Genomic DNA, 21255 nt, shown 5'->3' on the forward strand with positions numbered 1-21255 from the left:
GATGCATATCAATGATTCTAGCTCTCTCTTATATCTTCGAGGGCTGTTCATCCTCACTAAGCTGTGAAGAGCCTAAAGGGACAGTGATTTTTTTTCCTTCGGTCAGCTTAGTCAAAATAAAGCAGGAAGGCTCTATCTGCTTCTGCTCGGTCCAGTGAGAGTACTACACCCCAGACTGTGCCATTAAATAGGACTTTTCCAGTTGGGGATACATTAAGCCCAATTTGAGTTTGTTGCTATTGGGTTAAGCAGGTAGAGTAGATGTCAGGGTTGCCCAAGGAGGGGTTTGACCTGCTGTGTTTGCCACACAAAAGGGGCAAATACGGGGGAGTAGGGGAAAATCGCCTTAGGTACAATACAATTCAAGAAACTTGTGTGAACCCCCTTTTTTAATGCTGGCTGAGCACTGCTCTGCTTTCTCCTGAGCTGAGGGAAAATACATTTACATTTGTGTATTCATTACTGACCCGATCTGAGCATTGTTAAGCATCACATGTAGCTTTAATTTCTTAAATAATTGATTGTTAGGTTTTGTTTGAAGAATTTCAAGAACTTTTAAGAACCCACATTGTTAGATGCATCTTTATAACTCATAACCTAATATGTAAAAATTGAACAAAGCCAAGAAAAATTGACCGTGCCCCTTATACAAGTTTAATTAGTTTATCTATAACCAATATAATTCACAGCTGGTGAGATGTAGCAGTTCAACCATAGAATACACCGATAAGACATAACATTATGACCACCTTCCTAATATTGTGTTTGTCCCCCTTTTGCAACCCCATACGCAACAAACTGTGATGCACTGTGTATTCTGACACCAGTCTATCAAAAGCAGCATTAAGTTCTTCAGCAATTTGAGCTACAGTAGCTCGCCTTTGCTCCCCACGTGCATCCATGAGCCTTGGCCGCCCATGACCTTGTCGCGGGTTTACCACTGTTCCTTCCTTGGACCACTGCAGACTGGGAACACCCCACAAGAGCAGCAGTTTTGGAGATGCTCTGACTCACTCAAATCCTTACGCTTGCCCATTTTTCCTGCTTTTAACACATCAACTCTGAGGATTAAAAGTTCACTTGCTGCCTAATATATCCCACCCACTAACAGGTGCCGTGGTGAAGAGATAATCAGTGTTATTCACTTCACCTGTCAGTGGTCATAATGTTATGCCTAGTCGGTGTAATTGTCTACTATCTAAAAGGAAAAAAAACAGCTTTATTTTTCCTTTAAATAAGCACAGATTTTAATCATTTTAGTGGGTCGATCTCATACTGATTAGTAAAGTGTGTTAATATAGTAGTAAAATCATTAAACATACAGTAGTCACTGAAAATAAAGCCAAGAATTTTGTGTTCTTTTGTTATTGTAGCTGTTGCAAAAGTAGCCAGTATTATTTCCATAAACTCAGTAAATTAAACTGTATGACTTTTTTTTGGAATCGTCCATGACAAGGTGGTATTTTTGCACATTGTCATGTACACACTCCATAAACAGCTGTTGAAGGCTTGTAATCCAGTTTTACACATGACACCCAAAGCTTTCATTTAAAACACTCCCTTATTGTACATAAAACCTGTACATCTAACCCTGACTCTACTTATTAGTCTTGTTAAACAGGGCCTAATCATTTGCAAATGTTCATGTTCATAGTGATGTGAGGTGCGACAGACTAAAATGTTGTTAGTTCTCCTCATCTCAATGTTGTATCCTTCCGGAACAATCTAGTTTACATTCAGCATACCTCCACACTCAATAATTGCATGCATACAATAGTAAAGGTTCACATCAAAATCTTCTTGTTTATGATGAAGTGACAGAAAATCATTTGGGGGTCAGCTTCCCCCCCCCCATCCCAAACACACAGAGCGGTCCAAACACTGCCTGTAGTGGAAACCATAAACCTAATGAGGTCATTAAAGGAAACCTCCCATCAATATTGTTTTTTTATTCTCTCCTCATTTTTGACAAATTCGAATTAATAATTCACCAGAATGCCTGGGGATGTATATTTTCTGAGTGAAGGACAGTAAATCCATAATGTGATCCCCCTCTACATAAAGAGACACTTTGCTCTATTCCCTTTTCTGGGTTATTATTGAAGCGTGGTTGTGCTGACTAAAGAAACAGAAAGATTTTGCATATCTCCTGATGTGCCCTTTTCTCTCTCATCCAACAGATAGACACGAAGCTTCTATCACGTTAGAAAAAGCAGGAGAGTAAAATTGAGTTTAATTTATTCTTCAATGTGTGTAGCTTTAGTTTCTTTTACCTTAAGGGTAATCTGATATATCTGTAAGCTGCCTGTCAAAATTAAGTTCATTTTTAAAGTGTATAAAGGTAGCTAAATTATTCTTAATAATTTTTTGATATCATTATGTCATTCTTCTAAATCTCCACGTCTTTATTAAAATTGCAAGATACTTAATTATACATGAATATGCAAATTAGGATTGTCCTCCATGCTCACACTTTAAACAGAATTTCAGTCCAGGAATTCATAATGCATACTCATATTCCGGGCAAATCACATAATAAAAGCCAAACATGGAGAAACAGATTCAGATTTTTCTTGTTATAGATGTTTAATCTCTAATTTAGAGCATGTGTCCAGAACTACTTACTGCTGTACTAAGTAGTATGTCGAATCAATGCACTACTAATGGTGTTTATGATATTCTGACACTATATAGTATGCAGTAGCTGGCTAGGTAATTAATGCTAATGTAAATAGCATTAATGACAGGTAAAAACAAGTGGAATGTTTAGTATTAGTTGATTTACATGATTGTTTTTTCAGTATTTAAAAAATAAACTAACAAATGTAAATATATTTTGATTGGCAAACTGTGTTAAATAATTGCATACATCCAACAAGACAGCTAGTTAAGCATTACTAGTTAAGCGTCACGCTTCCTCTCCACTAATGCCGGCCCCGGCTCTGATTGAGGAGAACGAAGCTAACCCACGCCCCCTCCGATATGTTGGCAGCAGCCGTATTCATTTTGTCACCTACACCAGACGAGATCAGCTGCGGACCAGCTCTGTGTACGGAGAGACACACCCTGATCCGCACTCTCTCCCCGTCCCTGTGCAGGCATCATCAATCAGCCAGCAGAGGTCGTAGTTGCATCAGCCATGAGAGAGTCCCTATCTGGCTCAATACCCCACCCCTATATGAACAACAGGCCAATCGTTGTTCGTGTGGCTGCTGAGCCCAGCCAGCAGGCAGAGCTGAGACTTGACTCCACGTATTCGAGATCCCAGCTCTGGTGTGCTAGCGTGTGTTTTTACCGCTGCACCACCTGAGCGGCCTTCTATCGTCATATATAATTGGTTAAAGGTTGTGGAGGAAGGTTGTTCGGAAATTCTATTAAACCAGATACATTTTCCATTTTTTTTCCCAATTTAAAAATAATGTTTTTAACTTCAGATGGACTTATTACAAATGTATAAACATATACGTCATATAGCTGTGCTATTTGTATCTTTAAAGTAAATATAGTGGTTATGTGTCATCCTTAGTTGGACTGTGGTTTAAAATAGTAACTACTATTCTAAGGCAGTGGAAGAACAACGAATAGCAGGTGATTAAAATACCAACACCAGCAGCACCAGCACCAGTGAAATAAAAGCTCCCACCATGCATGCGTATTGACCCCCATGGAATTCCCTCCATTTATAAAAGCCCCCCTCTTCCCCCAGCCTAAAATGGCTAAAATGAAAAACACAGAAATGATCATCTAGAAACAAGCAAATGTGCAGACCTTATACCCCCATCTGCAGACCTGGCACATGGTTCTTGCTCAACGTTTATTTTACGGGTAGACAACTGATGCTGTTTGCTTTACATGTACTACATTATTGCAACTCGAGGAGAAAGACAACAGAGAGGACCGTGCAGCTGTTGGCTCAGTCATGTCTTTGTGCTTAATCACCATCTCTGGTTTCAGACGGAGTGTGCTAAGGCCAGAATTCAGGGAGTTACAACCTGTGTGAGGATAAAAAAATCTACTGTTTCAGCGCCTCTTTAACATTAAAATGTCATAGATTGCAATAGGATTTTATGTATGACGCAGACCATTTCAATTCAGAGTTGAAGTGACATGATAAAAGTGACATGATAAAATAGGTGCACATATTGTAATATTCATATGATACAATTAGGAATATGTATGATTGGCTTCTTATAAGAACAAAGTTGAGTTAAACCCCCATTAAACTAAAAAGAAAGTTAAACATCCATAAATGTTCAGTCTATTCTTGGAGCATCATTTAAATGTTGCTGACAGTGGGTCAACACATTCAAATATAAGCTTATAATAAAGGTTTATTATCAGTTATGCATATTATAATATTTAACAACACTTAATTATAAAAAAAATCTTTTAAAAAGCTGATGTTCAAGAATATTAATATAATTCTCTTTATTTTCTCCCCTCCTTCTCTTCCCAATTGCCCTTGTGCATCATGCTTCCTCTCCACCAATGCCGATCCCTGCTCTGATTGAAGAGAACGAAGCTAACCCACACCCCCTCCGACACGTGGGCAGCATGCCGTATGCATCTCATCACCTACACTTTGACGAGTGCGGTGCAGCCTAGCTGCGTGTACGGAGGGACACACCCAAAGAGCACCCTAACACCCCTCTCTCATCTCTGTGCAGGCGCCATCAATCAGCCAGCAGAGGTCGTAATTGTAATTGCACCAGTCATGAGAGAGAGAGAGAGAGAGACCCTATCCGGCTTAGTCCCACCCATATGAACAACAGGCCAATCGTTGTTCATGTGACCGCTCAGCCTCAGCCAGCAAGGCAGAGCTGAGATTCGATACGATGTATTCGAGATCCCAGCTCTGGTTCCAGGTTGTGTTTTTACCGCTGCGCCACCTGAGTGGCCTATGTTCAAGAATATTTATCAGATTTAAAATAATAGGTACTTTTAATAAATTTCACCCAACTGGACAACAACATGCACATAGAGTTGATTCATTGCAGGGCAAAACATATGCACACAGTACCTTATTTATAACTAGGGGTAATTGTTCTGAATTGTCCAGTATGTCCACTTTTTTATGTTTGTGAGAGGTACGAGGAAACCTGATACCCTAAAGAAAAACATGGGAAATTCCACTGCTAGTTGTACACCATGCATTTGTCATTGGTGTACAGCTTGCCACTGTAGGACAAAAACAAGCATGTAAACATATTCAGACACTAAACATCTGGCTGGCAAGGCAAAACTCGTTTTCAACAAGCAGAGTATCATTTGCATACTTTGTTTTACCCTAATCATCACCTAATGTAGACTACTGCTATGATGTGTATTGATCTAAATCAAAATGAACTACAATTTTGTACCATTATTATTATTATTTAATTATTATTATTTTTTAATACAAATGTGTTGCCTTTATATAAATAAACGGCCTCATTTAAACATCTGTCAATTTGTTCTGACGTTTTGATTAGTCAGTTTTCCTATCCATTACACCTGTGATATATCAAACTTGTACTCAAGGCCATAAAGACTTTTATGCCTTTAATGCTCTAACTTACTATAGCTATAAACTGTTATTGGATATTTGCAATTTTAATAATCCAGCCATTAAAAGCCTTTACACTAAAGAGCACTCTGTGGCTGTACAGCAGATGCTTTAAATGGACTCTTCCCCTCTGCATATTCAGTTTGCAGGCAAGTAAACAGCATACCAAATGAATAATCATTTGTTCCACAGGGGTCACTTTAAATGGTGCGTCTGCTCAGCTGTTTAGCTGCTGTTCATTTGACCTGCCGCCTGCCAGGGGCTGCGAGCCGCTATGCCGTTTCCCTTTTGTGAGGCCGGCAGACTTTTATGGCTGGTCGTGGCACTTGGAATCTTTCATAGGATCGATTGAGAAATGACAGGTTAGGAGGGGTGGTGGGGTGCGCTGGAGCTTGTGTAACGTGCTTATCTGTGTTTGTGCGCAATGTTTAAATAACGGCGGCCATCTGATCAATAGAGCCGTCCCTACGGCGGCCGTAGCTCTTGCTTTCTGCTCCGATTGGCCGCAGATAGGCGCTCGGTTTGGCTAGAGGCCTCGCGAGGCTCTACGCACACTCCCACACAACTTGCCCTATTTCATTGGTCAGGACCGAGATAGGAGAGTTGGCTATACAACAACAACAACGGAAAAATATTAACATAGTGGAATGCAGCAATCCACAAAGCATGTAACAAAGTCAAATGGTGGGAAGAAGGAACTACAGACATGGATGTAGACAGACAACAGCAGAACTTTTCACAACCTGACTTGATAGTGAAGTTAAAAAGACTAGTTTGTTCTAGCAGGGCTGCGAGTCTCATAAATATTTGAGTAAAATATTTTGGCCATGACTCTTGTGTAGAGTTTCCCTACCAAACGCATCCCAATTTAGGTGATATACCAAACCTAGCACATTATTTTCATTTCAACTGTTTTTCTATAAAGAATATTATTAATTAATATTAATTTGTTTTACTTTTATGCCAACCCTAACATACCTGGAGTGTATTACAACTGGGATTGTAAAAAAAAAAAAAACCTGACAGAATTTAAGAAGAACTGCAGAACTTGAGAACCAACAAAGCAAAGGTTTGGAATACTGCATGGCTCCAGGAAAACAGATTGGCCTTAGGGCAAGTATTTGCAAAAGCAGGAAGAAAACACGGCGGTACTCATTTGATTGATATTTCCAGTGCAGGTATCAGTTAGGAAACAGCTGACATGTGTGGAGTGTGTTGCAGGCCTTCTTGTCTTGCTAAGTAGCGAGGCGCGAACCAGCCACCGTCTTCTGCAGCTGGTAATAAAAGATGGCCATTGATTTTCTGTAGTTGCTTGTAACTGTTAATGTTGATACATCAATAGCCAAAGGAAAGCACATGGCTTAATAGGAGCCTGAGAATGTGGAAATACAGGAGAGCTGGGCACTAAATCACAGAATCTATCCACCCGATCGATAAGACAGTAACGGCAAGTGTCCCTCTGCTTTTCTAATGTTTTATAATAAACTGACAGCTTGTAATAAGGTGCGAAGAGAGAAAGAGAGCTGGAGGGAGAGAGATGGACTCGAAACAGGTAGAGAGAGCAAAATGGGTGCATACGTCTCTCTGGATCTATTCTATTTCAAGCCATTTGGGAAAGAACTGAAGCCTCTGTAAAAGTTTCCTAAACAGAAGTCTGAAAAACACAGAGTCAGCTCAGTCCACAAAGTTAACTCTGGTATGTTTCAACCAACATTTTTCTAGCATATTTTCAATATTCCAATGTTGCTGGGTCGCTCACGGGTGGAACTTGCAGCCTTTAGAGCTTGTTGCACCAGTTTAAAACTACCGTACACACCATTTACATTTTCGACATTTAGCAGACGCCTTTATCCAAAGCGACTTACAGTACTGTGACAATCTAAGCAATTGAAGGTTAAGGGCCTTGCTCAAGGGCCCAACAGTGGCAACCTGGCAGTGGTGGGGCTCGAACCAGCGACCTTAAGATTACTAGTCCAGTACCTTAACCACTAGGCTACAACTGCCACCTGGTCACCATGTGACTTATAGTCAGTCCTAAATACAGTAAATTCATGTAATTAATTTGTTCCATACATGTGTCAAGTCAACCCCTTCATTTCTGTATTACTTCAAATTTCTGACATTTGTCCAGTTCGTCTCTTTATATGACTTTAAATTTCCACACATGGTTGGCAGGTGAGATAAGTATTTAGGTACGCGTCAGTGTTAAATATAGGTGCCAGTTCAGCAAAACACAAAACTGCACCTAAAGGAATGAGTTTGTCAGAATAAAACTGGGTTTAGCACAGATGTTGTTACTGCTGCAGAGGAAGTTTTTGCATTTCACACCACAAAGCATACCAACAGCTACAGATCATTGGACTGCACGCCTGCCTTGTCCTCTTTTTTTTGGTATTTTTGTTTATACATTTTCTCCCCTCTTTCTCCTGACTTTTAGCGTGTCCAATTGCCCGATTGCATCACGCTTTCTCTCCACTAATGCCGATCCCCGCTCTGATTTGAGGAGAACCCCCTCTAACCCACACCCCCTCTGAAACATGGGCAGCAGCCGTATACATCTTTTCACCTGCACTAGGTGAGTGCTAATGCGAATCAGCCCTGTACGGAGAGACACACCCTGATCAACGCACTCCTGTGCAGGCACCATCAATCAGGCACATGTCCTCTTTTTTGAAAACCAAAATAGGGTCATTGTGATATAGGATCACTGTGATTTAACATGGCATGTCATTTTATTTTAACAACTGGGCTTGTTTTAAAGCTGATTTTAAATGATCTCCTAGACCTATTCAACCTAAATTCCAGAGCACCTATTACAAGTGTGCCACACTGCAATGTATAAAATTGTCATTGGTTCATACAGTGGCACTAACCCACCTTGGCCCATAAACCCCTAGCCCAAAAAGCCCCTACCAATGGCACTTTGTAGTTTCCTTGGTTAGTATTTTATATAATCAAACTGAATTGAGTAATTATTAAATAATTATTTTATATGGTATGTTTTATATGGTGTATGGTTTAAAACCATAAAGTAATTAATTATTAAATCATACATAAGGAATTCATACAGGCCAGTGTGTCTCTACAGTTGTGTCACTAGTTGGACCAAGTTAATATGAAGAATTTTGGTACACTAACACTGGTGTTTAACATAAGATAGTTCCTTTACAGGATTTCTTACATGAGCTATTCTTAAAGGAGCTTATAATAAAAAAATAAATAATAATAATGATAATAATAATAATAATAATATAATAACAATAATAATAATGATAATAATAATAATAATGATGATAATAATAATAATGATAATAATAATAATAATAATAATAATATAATAACAATAATAATGATAATAATAATAATAATGATGATGATGATAATAATAATGATAATAATATAATAATAATAATAATAATAATAATATAATAACAATAATAATAATGATAATAATAATAATAATGATGATGATAATAATAATAATGATAACAATATAATAATAATAATAATAATGATAATAATATAATAATGATGATGATGATAATAATGATGATAATAATAACAATACTAATAATAATGATAATACTGATAATAATAATAATGATAATACTGATAATAATAATAATAATAATGATAATAATAATAATAAAAATAAAAATAATAATAATAATAATGATGATAATAATAACAATAATACTAATAATAAGGATAATTCTGATAATAATAATAAAGATTAGCTAGTGAACAGTTGAGGTAATATTACAAAACCTAATATTAATGAAAGAAAACAAATTCAGCCCAGTGATATAACATCCCTGCAGCTTAAGATACCTAAGTGCTCTTGAGTGAAAAAAAGCTTAAGATACATACATTATATGGACAAAAGTAACTAACAGGTGTAATCAACTATATAACAAAAAATGATATGCTTCTAACTTTCCTATTCCTGTTCAAAGCAAGGTCTATAAAGACATGAAGAATACTTGGTTTGAAGAAACGGAGCCCTAGCCTCAGCCCCACTGAACAGCTTTGGAATGAACTAGAACATCAATTATGGCTTTCTTGACCAACAACCAACATCATTGCCCAGCCATACAAGTGCTCTGTTGACTAAATGGGCACAAATACCCATAAACATACTTCACAGTCTTGTGAGAAGCCTTACCAGTAAAGTGGCTATTGTTATAACTGAAAAGATCACATAAAGGTCATGCTATTTTAATACCATTTGTTTTTGTAAAGGGATGCAACTAGCTTATGGTCAGGTGTCCAAATACTTTTGGCTGTATAGTATGTACTTGTGTATGTTGCTTATTATTTGACATAACTAGCTAAATAGAAGCACTAAGAGATAAACTTGCTTATTACATGAAGAAGTAGTTTTGTGATAAATTGTTAATTAGGTGCAAAAAAAGGAGAAACCTGAGTTTTTATAAATTATTAAAATGGGCTCTGCAATGTGTTGAAATCTAAGTGGAATTTAGTAAATGTTTAAAAGGGTAGCAAAACTAGCAGGGTTAAAGGTAAAACACTGCATTATAGCCTCCTACATTGCTTTAATGACTGGAGCCTGCACTATTGCTCCATACAAGAAAGTGTTTAGGATCTCTACGGCTTTTAAAGCTTGATAGAGTCTGAAAGCCTTTTAGGGCCCCTAATAAGGACGCCGTCTCGCAGAGAGCCTTTAGCCGATGTGGCCAGGTTAAGCTTTTGATTTCTGGAATCTGTAATGCAGGGATAGGGCGTAAACAAAAACAAGCTCTGAATATTAGGGGCATTGTGTATTCCCCACTAGTCCCATCACTACAGATTTGGAAAATATCAGAACACTTAAGAGTTGATTGGAGGCTTTTCACATTGAAGCAGAATACAAATGAATATGTCTGTTCAGAACAATAAATGCATACAGCGAGAGCGTATACTGGACAGGGATGTCAGATCAGTCAAGGACTTCATATTGTACAAATCAAAGCAAATAAATGTAAGCTTTACTTTTCATCCTGATATTTCATCATAAACCTCTTTGCAGGTAAGCATAAATACTATTCGTCCTCACATCTTCTATCAGTGTCAGACTGCTTGGCTCACAAAGAGAAAAAAAAATCCTGCATAAACCATCTTGCATTAATTTAATTACTGTAACTGCTACTTATAACCCATAAAATATAAAATACCAATTTAGGCTAGTGTGCTTAATTGTTAAATCCTCTAGTTATCATTTTTGGTTTCTGGAAAAGTCATAATGTTATAATATTGGTCTGATCCAACAGACGAGCTACTGTAGCTCAAATTGCTGAAGGAGTTAATGCTGGTTCTGATAGAAAGGTTTCAGAATACACAGTGCATCACAGTTTGTTGCGTATGAGGCAGCAAAAAGGAGGACCAACACAATATAAGGAAGGTGGTCATAATGTTATGCTGAATCAGTGTTATGTGAACTCAGCCATAAGTGTGGGGGCAAATCAGTGCACCTTTAGTGGTGGTCCCAAGACAAGAGCACTATAACATTAACATTATAGATAATGTTACTACTACTACTAATAATAATAATACTATACTTCTACTAATAATAATACTACTTCTACTATTACTACTACAACAATTACTACTATTACATCTACTACTACTACTACTATTATTACTACTACTACTACTTCTACTGCTACTTCTACTATTACTACTACTACTCATAATACTACTAATAATACTGCAATAATTATTTATTTTTTAAATCCTTAAATTAATTTATTAATTTATCTTCCACAACTATTTAACTGATCTAGGTTGTGGTGGATTCTGGATTCAAAGCAGAAATACAGCTTGGACAGGATGCCATTACAGGCCATTACACACTCACCAATTTACTTACACCTAGGGGCAATTTAGAGCAGCCAACCCACCCTATGTTATTTTTAAATAAACTGGGGTACATGGATTATTTATTTATTTGGATTTTGATGTCATGCTTTACACACTTTGGTTACATTCATGACAGAACTTGTAGTTACTGGTTACACAAGATTAATGGGTTGTGGTTCAACGTTAAACACAGTCATGGACAATTTTGTATCTTCAATTCACCTCACTTGCACGTCTTTGGACTGTGGGAGGAAACCAGAGCTCCCGGAGGAAACACACACAGACACGGGGAGAACATGCAAACTCCACACAAAAAGGGCCCAGACCGCTCCACCTGGAAATTCAACCCAGGACCTTCTATTTTTTGTTCATGACTGTCCTCAAAAGTGTCAATTTTATAATTACATTAACAAATCTCTTTCACTATCCTTATTTTTCTGCCCAGCTATTTTAACTTAACTTTAATCTAAATCATTTTAATAACGTCAGACAAATTGGATTTGGTCACTTGTATAAATTAGATTTTGTCAGAACGTCTTATAGTCTTAAAGTCACATTTCTCAAAAGAAGACATGTCACTTTCAGTCCCATTGAACACTTGTTATCTATTACCCTCCACTCCCAAAACACACTCTGACCAGTTGCAGAACAGGCTAATATGACAGCTCAGGTGTGTACAGTCTCGGCAATAGCCTTGACAAGCAATCCCCCTGCCATCAGAGCATCGTTGCTCCGTCCGTGTAGGTCCTTTCACAGCGGAGAAAATCAATGCCCTTTCTGCAATTATTTACCCATTGATAAAGCTTTCAGATGCGCTGAGAGCCACTCCATCTATTCGAAAGAGTAAAGGAGATGTTAGGCTGGGTGCGATCGCTCCTTTCGATAAATCTGAGGAAACAAATGGCTGCTCCCAGGTCAAGCCGCTCTATCCTCCTCTTTATCGACACTTAACTTTACAAAGAGCCCCTTACAGCCCCGACAGTGACGGATCACGGAGCTGATAAAAACGGCTGCAACTCACAACTATGGGCGTACGAAAGCATGTCAAGCCTGGCAAAATGCGCCTTTGATTTCCTTTAAAAGGCTTCATTTGTAAAAGCTGGCAAGAGATTGGCTTGGACAAGAGGTGAAGTGGTGCTTGAATGAATTCATGTCTTAGAGGTTGAGTAGGGAGCTGGGAGTTAGACAAGTGTGGTGGCTTACTGGAATCTAAGCTGCCAGGTATTTGTACAAATTCTTACATACAGAGAAAAAGTTGGCTGAATTTTATCTACAAAGGATTTCAGTCAGCCAAATTCTTCAACCTGCTTACAGAGCAAAACTATTAGTCAGAAACTGGGTCCTTGTGTTGGAAAACCAGTATGCGGTAATTTGCTATGGTTTAGACATTGCTCCTACTGATACACCCTAATTAAAGCACTCTCAATACAAACAGACCAGACTGTGAGAAAGAAAATGATGCCTTAGGTATTCATAAAGCACTGAGGTATTTTCATGCTTCATTTTATTAACCTCTGATTAATTGACTTTTCGGCAGCATCTGGCAAAGATCGTCTCACAATACAACACGTACACACACACACATAGTGGCAGGTGTCCACAGGACGATAGTAATTAGTCCAGGCATTACTGTACCACCCCTTACTCGCCCACAGTCAGACAGACGAGCCGGTTGATGCTAGCCGCAACCACCGGGCAGCGCCAGGGGCGATACACCTCCCTCAGGTGAGTGTTTTATTATGGATGATGTTTCCGCCAAATTATTTAGACGTGAAGCCCGTTCTCCCCGCTAGCTAAAACCTCTGCCACACAACAACCACGAAAAAAAAAAATCCACAAGCACAAACCCCATAAGACGGTTAGACTCGGGGCTGTATTAAACCCATTCTGTTTCTTTGTTAAACACAGGGAAGGATGTGTGGAGTTCCTTCAAAGCAACGTGGCACATTTTGATTTAATGATGCTTAAGAGCAAATTGCATAGAAAAATAAAACTCAGGCCAAACCAAGCATGTATTCCCAATTTCTAAAAAGAGAGATGAAATGATATGCTTTAATATATATAGTTAAACTACTGGACTAGTAATCCAAAAGTCGCTGGTTCAAGCCGCACCAATGCCAAGTTGCCACTGTCGGGCCCTTGAGCAACTCTCAGTTACATGGATTGTATACTGCTGCATTTGAATAAAAGCATCTGCTAAATGCTGTATAAATGTAAAGTCTAATGATCCCTTCCATCTCTTATATTGTGGATTTTGATGCTTACACAAAGACCACAGACTAGACTTGTCTTGATAAACTAAGGCCTTATTTTTTATTGCTTGGAGTACTCTGGTTTCTGATTGGCTGCTTTTAATTGCCCCTAGCTCTAAATACGTCAGTAAGTAAATAAGCATATGAGTGAGAGTGTCCCGTGTGTATTCCTACTTTGAACTGAGTGCCTCTTGGAGGCCTAATAAAGAAGAGACGATTACTGAAGATAAATGAATGAATCTGATTCTGTGTACAACATTATATAAATGCAAGTATACAGGGACACTGTGCCAGACAGCACTCGAAGCCCTACAAGGCCCCTGGTAGTGTTGCTGATTTGTAGAGCTATGCTGTGTGACTCTTTGGCTCTGTACAATGTAAAGACAAGTGGTTGGGACAGTGTTTAGAATTTTATAATATACACAAAATAAATATAACAAGATTTTTATGGAGACTAATCGTTATAAAAAGGACAAAAGTGAACACAATGTACAGTGTATCACAAAAGTGAGTACACCCCTCACATTTCTGCAGATATTTAAGTATATCTTTTCATGGGACAACACTGACAAAATGACACTTTGACACAATGAAAAGTAGTCTGTGTGCAGCTTATATAACAGTGTAAATTTATTCTTCCCTCAAAATAACTCAATATACAGCCATTAATGTCTAAACCACCGGCAACAAAAGTGAGTACACCCCTAAGAGACTACACCCCTCAATGTCCAAATTGAGCACTGCTTGTCATTTTCCCTCCAAAATGTCATGTGATTTGTTAGTGTTACTAGGTCTCAGGTGTGCATAGGGAGCAGGTGTGTAGTACAGCTCTCACACTCTCTCATACTGGTCACTGAAAGTTCCAACATGACACCTCATGGCAAAGAACTCTCTGAGGATCTTAAAAGACGAATTGTTGCGCTACATGAAGATGGCCAAGGCTACAAGAAGATTGCCAACACCCTGAAACTGAGCTGCAGCACAGTGGCCAAGATCATCCAGCGTTTTAAAAGAGCAGGGTCCACTCAGAACAGACCTCGCGTTGGTCGTCCAAAGAAGCTGAGTGCACGTGCTCAGCGTCACATCCAACTGGTGTCTCTGAAAGATAGGCGCAGGAGTGCTGTCAGCATTGCTGCAGAGATTGAAAAGGTGGGGGGTCAGCCTGTCAGTGCTCAGACCATACGCCGCACACTACATCAAATTGGTCTGCATGGCTGTCACCCCAGAAGGAAGCCTCTTCTGAGGTCTCTACACAAGAAAGCCCGCAAACAGTTTGCTGAAGACATGTCAACAAAGGACATGGATTACTGGAACCATGTCCTATGGTCTGATGAGACCAAGATTAATTTGTTTGGTTCAGATGGTCTCAAGCATGTGTGGCGGCAATCAGGTGAGGAGTACAAAGATAAGTGTGTCATGCCTACAGTCAAGCATGGAGGTGGGAATGCCATGGTCTGGGGCTGCATGAGTGCAGCAGGTGTTGGGGAGTTACATTTCATTGAGGGACACATGAACTCCAATATGTACTGTGAAATACTGAAGCAGAGCATGATCCCCTCCCTCCGGAAACTAGGTCGCAGGGCAGTGTTCCAGCATGATAATGACCCCAAACACACCTCTAAGACGACCACTGCTTTATTGAAGAGGCTGAGGGTAAAGGTGATGGACTGGCCAAGCATGTCTCCAGACCTAAACCCAATAGAACATATTTGGGGCATCCTCAAGCGGAAGGTGGAGGAGCACAAAGTCTCGAATATCCGCCAGCTCCGTGATGTCGTCATGGAGGAGTGGAAAAGCATTCCAGTGGCAACCTGTGAAGCTCTGGTAAACTCCATGCCCAGGAGAGTTAAGGCAGTTCTGGGAAATAATGGTGGCCACACAAAATATTGACACTTTAGGAACTTTCACTAAGGGGTGTACTCACTTTTGTTGCCGGTGGTTTAGACATTAATGGCTGTATATTGAGTTATTTTGAGGGAAGAATAAATTTACACTGTTATATAAGCTGCACACAGACTACTTTTCATTGTGTCAAAGTGTCATTTTGTCAGTGTTGTCCCATGAAAAGATATACTTAAATATCTGCAGAAATGTGAGGGGTGTACTCACTTTTGTGATACACTGTATGTGAATAATATAATGCAAGATTGCTTAAATATTAATATTTAGACATTTCCTACCTATACTGTGCACATTTTTTGGGTTTGAGTATGCATCCCTAATTGCAGCATTATAGAAATAAAAATGCCCATGATTAACCTAGATGTTGAAGAAAAATTCATAGTTACACCACAATCTAAGAACAGTTTCAACAGTCTCACCTCCGGGAAAACCTTTCTTTTTTATTTCATCAAAGGTTATGATATAATCAAGGCCCTACCTAATTCACGGCCATGGAAATCACCTCACAGACAATGAAATGAGCCTTTTCCAGTGTAATATGCAATTTGCGGCGCCCAGGTGGTGCAGCGGGATATTCCCCTAGCACACCAGCGCCGAGATTCTGAACGCCTCGGTTCGAAGCTCGGTGTTGCCACTGGTCAGCTGGGCGCCATCTAACAGGCATAATTGGCAGAGCCTGCAGCAGACATGTGGGTAGGCTTCAAGCGCTGTGTAAGGACCCTAACTGGCAGATAGAGAGGCGCCTGTGCTGAATGCATAGGTGAAAAAGGATTCCGCTATGGGCTGGAGGAGGCGTAAGCAGGAGAAAAAGCATAAAAATGCAATTTGCTGTGAAATTTAAACTTTAAGGTTTGTATTTACCGATTTAATGTTTTTTATTTGCATAGCGTTCAAGTGCTTCACGTTTACTGGCTTATTTGCACTATGAGGTGGCCCTGGCAATCTTACGGCAATTTAGTTAGCAATCGTATAGTCAAAATGTCCAAGATATCGAAGTCTAAAGCAGCTAAAAACAACTTGGGTAACAGTTTGGAAAACTCCCAACCAATTCTGCAGATGAAGAGGAGGGGGTGTCAAAATTATCTTTAAGACAGAATATGAAGCCTTGCACCATCGCTGGATGTTCTAGGCTTATAGTCAACCGTTAAGATTGGCTGTGCTGTGTATTGTGGCTTCCATTTATTCTATTCAATTTATGAGTGTAATTTAATAACTACCATGAAATGTGGCACTTTTCTTTAAATATCCATGAAATCTGTTTTTTTTATTTTTTTTAAATGAGGTCCGTGAATTTAGTAGGGCCCTAATTATAAGCAAGGTTTATAGCCGAAGTGCTGAACCTGTAAGACAGACCAACCACCCGCCATCTGAGACACTATGCTTATCAGACAGGGATAGGGTGGGAGGAGTGTGCTGTCTGTGGGATTATCCCAAGGTCCACCAAGAACCTTGGAGTGAGTATTCCTCCTCCTCTGTCTTTGTGCCCTTCCTCTCACTACTCACCTAAGCTGAACAGCACCAGGAACTTGAGGCAGACGAACTCCCTCTGGTCCAGCTGGAGGGCGCGCAGCTTGCTCACCAGGTCCTGTGCGCGACTCAGGAGGTTGTTGAGTGTGGCCCCAGCTTGGGATGCAATTAGGGCGTAATCCACCTGTAGGGGGGTAGCACAACAACACACTGAATATAAATGGTCTGCTCACAACCTTAACAACCAAACCATAAGAGGGATTAAGCAACCTATTAAAGGTATAAACCCTGTTTTCAGAAAAGTTGGGACACTTTCAAAAACTAACTGTTAAATCTACAAAGAAAGAACTACAAACAAAAGAATGTGGTTCCTGCAACACCCTCAACAAGTAGGAGTAAGGTTATACAAGTAACACTGTTCTGGAAGGTTCCACAATTAGCAGTTTAACTGGTAACAGGTGAGGTAATCAAGATTAAGTATAAAAGAAGCATCATTCAAAGACTTATTCTCTGCAAGCAGATGGATCGTGGTTTGCAAGACTGCAAATAATTCAGGTCTTTCACCATTTACAGTTCATAATATCATTAAAAGATTCAGAGTCAGTGGAAATATTGAGGTGTAAAGGCCAGGGGCGGAAACTGTGTGCATGACCATTGAGTTCTCAGGTGGGACTGCTTGAGAAACTGTCATGCTACTGTGAACATAGCCACATGGGTTTGGAAATACTTTTCACTTGGGAAAATCGTTGTCACTTAACACGGTCCACCACTGCATCAAGGAATGCAACCGAAGTTACCTGAAACTGACCAAAAGACAGTAAAAACCGTGTTCTGTGGTCAGACGAGTCCATGTTTTAGTCTGTTTTGGAAAAAAATAGACATTAGATTTTACATGCCAAAAAATTAAAGACCATCCAGACTGTTACCAATGAGAAGTGCAAAAACCAGCATCTGTGATGGCATGGGGGTGCATCAGAGTCCAAGGCATGGGTGATCTGCATACATGTGAAGTTACCATTGATGCTGGGGCTTATATTGGTATTATACATATGCTGCCATCAAAGTGACGTCTTTTCCCAGAAACTTGGTACAAAATGTATATACCCCCATTAGCAGTAGTGCTTTTGCAAGTTACCCATGCAATTAGCACTAATAACCCCCATTCCCGATACCATGACCATGCCTTTTAAATTTGGTGTTTGTAACTACCAAAATGGTCCTTTTCTAGAAAAACTAAATACAATTTAGTTCCAAAAAATTAAATATTGTTCTTATACTTGTTGGGCTATTAGCTGATGCAGTAAAAATGCAGATAAAAATTAACATATTATTGCTTTTAACTTTCCAAATGACTGAAGCTTTTATTAACATTTATGATATGTCAACTATGTTGCCTATTTCTATCTGTGAAAAGTTCCAAAACAGGTGTTTTTTATCACTCCAAACTCCAAAATGTGTTGCAGATATCCAATTAGGAATTACCATATATTTCTAAAAATCTATAAAGGTTTATAAGGTCAGTAAAATACCTGTAAAAGACAGTTTGCAAATCATTTCTTTCTGTTCTTAGTAGCATTTTACCTACAGTCCCAACCTCTTTGGAATTTGGTTTGAAATGCATGCATCATAGGATATACACTGATTAGGCATAACATTATGACCACCTTCCTAATATTGTATTGGTCCCCCTTTTGCTGCCCCATACGCAACAAACTGTGATGCACTGTGTATTCTGACACCTTTCTATCAGAACCAGCATTAACTTCTTCAGCAATTTGGACTACACGGGTCAGCCTTCCCTCCCCATGTGCATCAATGAGCCTTGGCCGCCCATGACCCTGTCACCGGTTTACCACTGTTCCTTGCTTGGACCACTCTTGATAGATACTGACCACTGCACACCAGGAACACCCCACAAGAGCTGCAGTTTTGGAGATGCTCTGACCCAGTCGTCTAGCCATCACAATTTGGCCCTTGTCAAACTCGCTCAAATCCTTACGCTTGCACATTTTTCCTGCTCCTAACACATCAACTTTGAGAATAAAATGTTCGCTTGCTGCCTAATATATCCCACCCACTAACAGGTGCCGTGATGAAGAGATAATCAGTGTTATTCACTTCACCTGTCAGTGGTCATAATGTTATGCCTGGTCAGTGTATAGTGTGTCTAGATTTTTTAAAAATGTGGAAGGGCAATATATGATGGGCAATATTTTTACAGCCCAGTCTGAGGATTTCTGCACTTCTCACCTGCTTCCCTTGCTTCAATGCATAGTCTCACATTATATAAGGTCATTAAAATACCTGTATAAGACAGTTTACAAATAGCATTTCACCTACAGTCCCAACCTTTTTGGAATTAGGTTTGAAAATACTGCATGCATCATAATACAGGGTGTCTAGATTTTTTAAAGCATTATAAAATGTCAGGCTAATGAATTTGCAGGTATACAGTGTGCACCACATCTGAATACATTCTATATTATTGAATTAAAAAAAAAGTTCCTGTGTGTCTGTTTACCATCTCTGTTGCTTTAATTGTTATTTTAAAAAGATATATACTCAAAGTACTGTGTGTGTGTGTGTGTGTGTGTGTGTGTGTATCTGGCACAGCTCAGCTGCTCTAAGCACAGCAGGGACAGTGCACAGGCGTGAGGGTGGAATGATAATCAACATTAAAATAAACAGGGGTGGAGCAGCACGTCTCTCTTCATCCCCCGTGTGTGGACTCTTGGACCCTTGTTCCTTTAACTAGACAAAGGTGGGGGTGTAGAGATGCACAAGCATGCATGTCCCACGGGCTAGCAGACCCAGCCCTCCCCTTTCAGGTGCACTTAATATCTGCAGTAGCAGCAAATTTGTCTTGGAGGCAAGTCCTTAGCTGCCACTCACTCTAAGCAGGCCATATTAAATTTTTATATTTATTGACAATTCATTACCATAATTGACTGCGCCAGGGTTTCTGGAGGTAGGTAGACAACAGACCTCCTAAGCACAGGGCGGGCTCCCTTGGAGCGAGATTTGCAATTAAAAAATGCGGAAGGATTGGAATCTATTTATTGTGTAAATTTGGCGAGCGATATTTTTACAACAATTTCTGCACTTCTCACCTGCTTCCCTTTCTTCCATGCATAGTCTTATATTTTCTGCCTTCATCAAGTAAAAAAATATAATCTTATTATAAAAAGACATTTAATTATTTGCTCATGAAATAGAATAAATACACATGGTACCACACATCTTCATTGACCTAGGTTTGATCCCCACAGTAATATCGTAGTAATTCCTTGCACCTTAAATAATAAATGCTGTATGAAGTTCAGCATGATCATTCTGTGTCTGTGATTTCCCTGGGTACTCAGGTATCTTCCTACCTCCTAAACCTGCAGGTAGGTGAATTGGCTACTCTACATTACCCCTGGGTGTGTGTAAGCATGAATGAATTTTGATGTTCTGTGATAGAGTGTATTTTTGGCAAACACTCAGTGTTACTGACAAGACAGTCATTGAAGAATGAATATATAAATATATTAGAATGATAAATCATTTTAGTTATTTTAATTATTTATATAATTATATATAAAAAAACCTTTAACTTTAATAAGCTTTATTTGAGGCACTTGAAGATATACTTTATTTGTCATATATACAGTGCCTTGCAAAAGTATTCACCCCCCTGAGCATTTTTCGTGTTTTGTTGGCTCACAACGTGAAATTAAAATGGATTGTTTGGGTGTTTGCATCATTTCATTTACAGAACAGGCCTACACCTTTGAAGATGTGAATTTTTTTTTATTGTGAAGCAAACAACAAATAAGACAAAATAACAGAAAATTTCAATGTGCATAACTATTCACCCCCCTAATGTCAGTACTTTGTAGAGCCACCTTTTGCAGCAATTATAGCTTTGGATAAGCCTGTATGAGTTTGCCACATCTAGCCACTGGGATTTTTGCCCATTCCTCAAGGCAAAACTGCTCCAGCTCTTTCAAGCTGGATGGTTTCCGCTGGTGAACAGCAATCTTCAAGTCTGACCACAGATTCTCAATTGGATTAAGGTCTGGGCTTTGACTAGGCCATTCCAACACATTTAAATGTTTCACCTTAAACCACTCGAGTGTTGCTTTTGCAGTATGCTTAGGGTCATTGTCCTGCTGAAAGGTAAACCTCCGTCCCAGTCTCAAATCACTGGCAGACTGAAACAGATTTTGCTCAAGAATATCCCTGTAT

At 39.2% G+C, this 21255-nt stretch overlaps 1 protein-coding gene across 3 annotated transcripts in view; it reads right to left on the minus strand.

Moving 5' to 3' along the window:
- nr5a2 (nuclear receptor subfamily 5, group A, member 2) overlaps positions 1-21255 on the minus strand; it is a 79880-nt gene that overhangs the window by 14220 nt on the left and 44405 nt on the right. For all 3 annotated transcript variants that reach the window (XM_063012389.1, XM_063012390.1, XM_063012391.1), the window contains one exon: positions 17062-17209. In XM_063012389.1, the coding sequence (XP_062868459.1) occupies positions 17062-17209 (148 nt within the window). The remainder of the gene's footprint in view (positions 1-17061; positions 17210-21255) is intronic.

Source organism: Trichomycterus rosablanca, chromosome 17, assembly GCF_030014385.1.
Source record: "Trichomycterus rosablanca isolate fTriRos1 chromosome 17, fTriRos1.hap1, whole genome shotgun sequence".
NCBI lineage: Eukaryota > Metazoa > Chordata > Actinopteri > Siluriformes > Trichomycteridae > Trichomycterus > Trichomycterus rosablanca.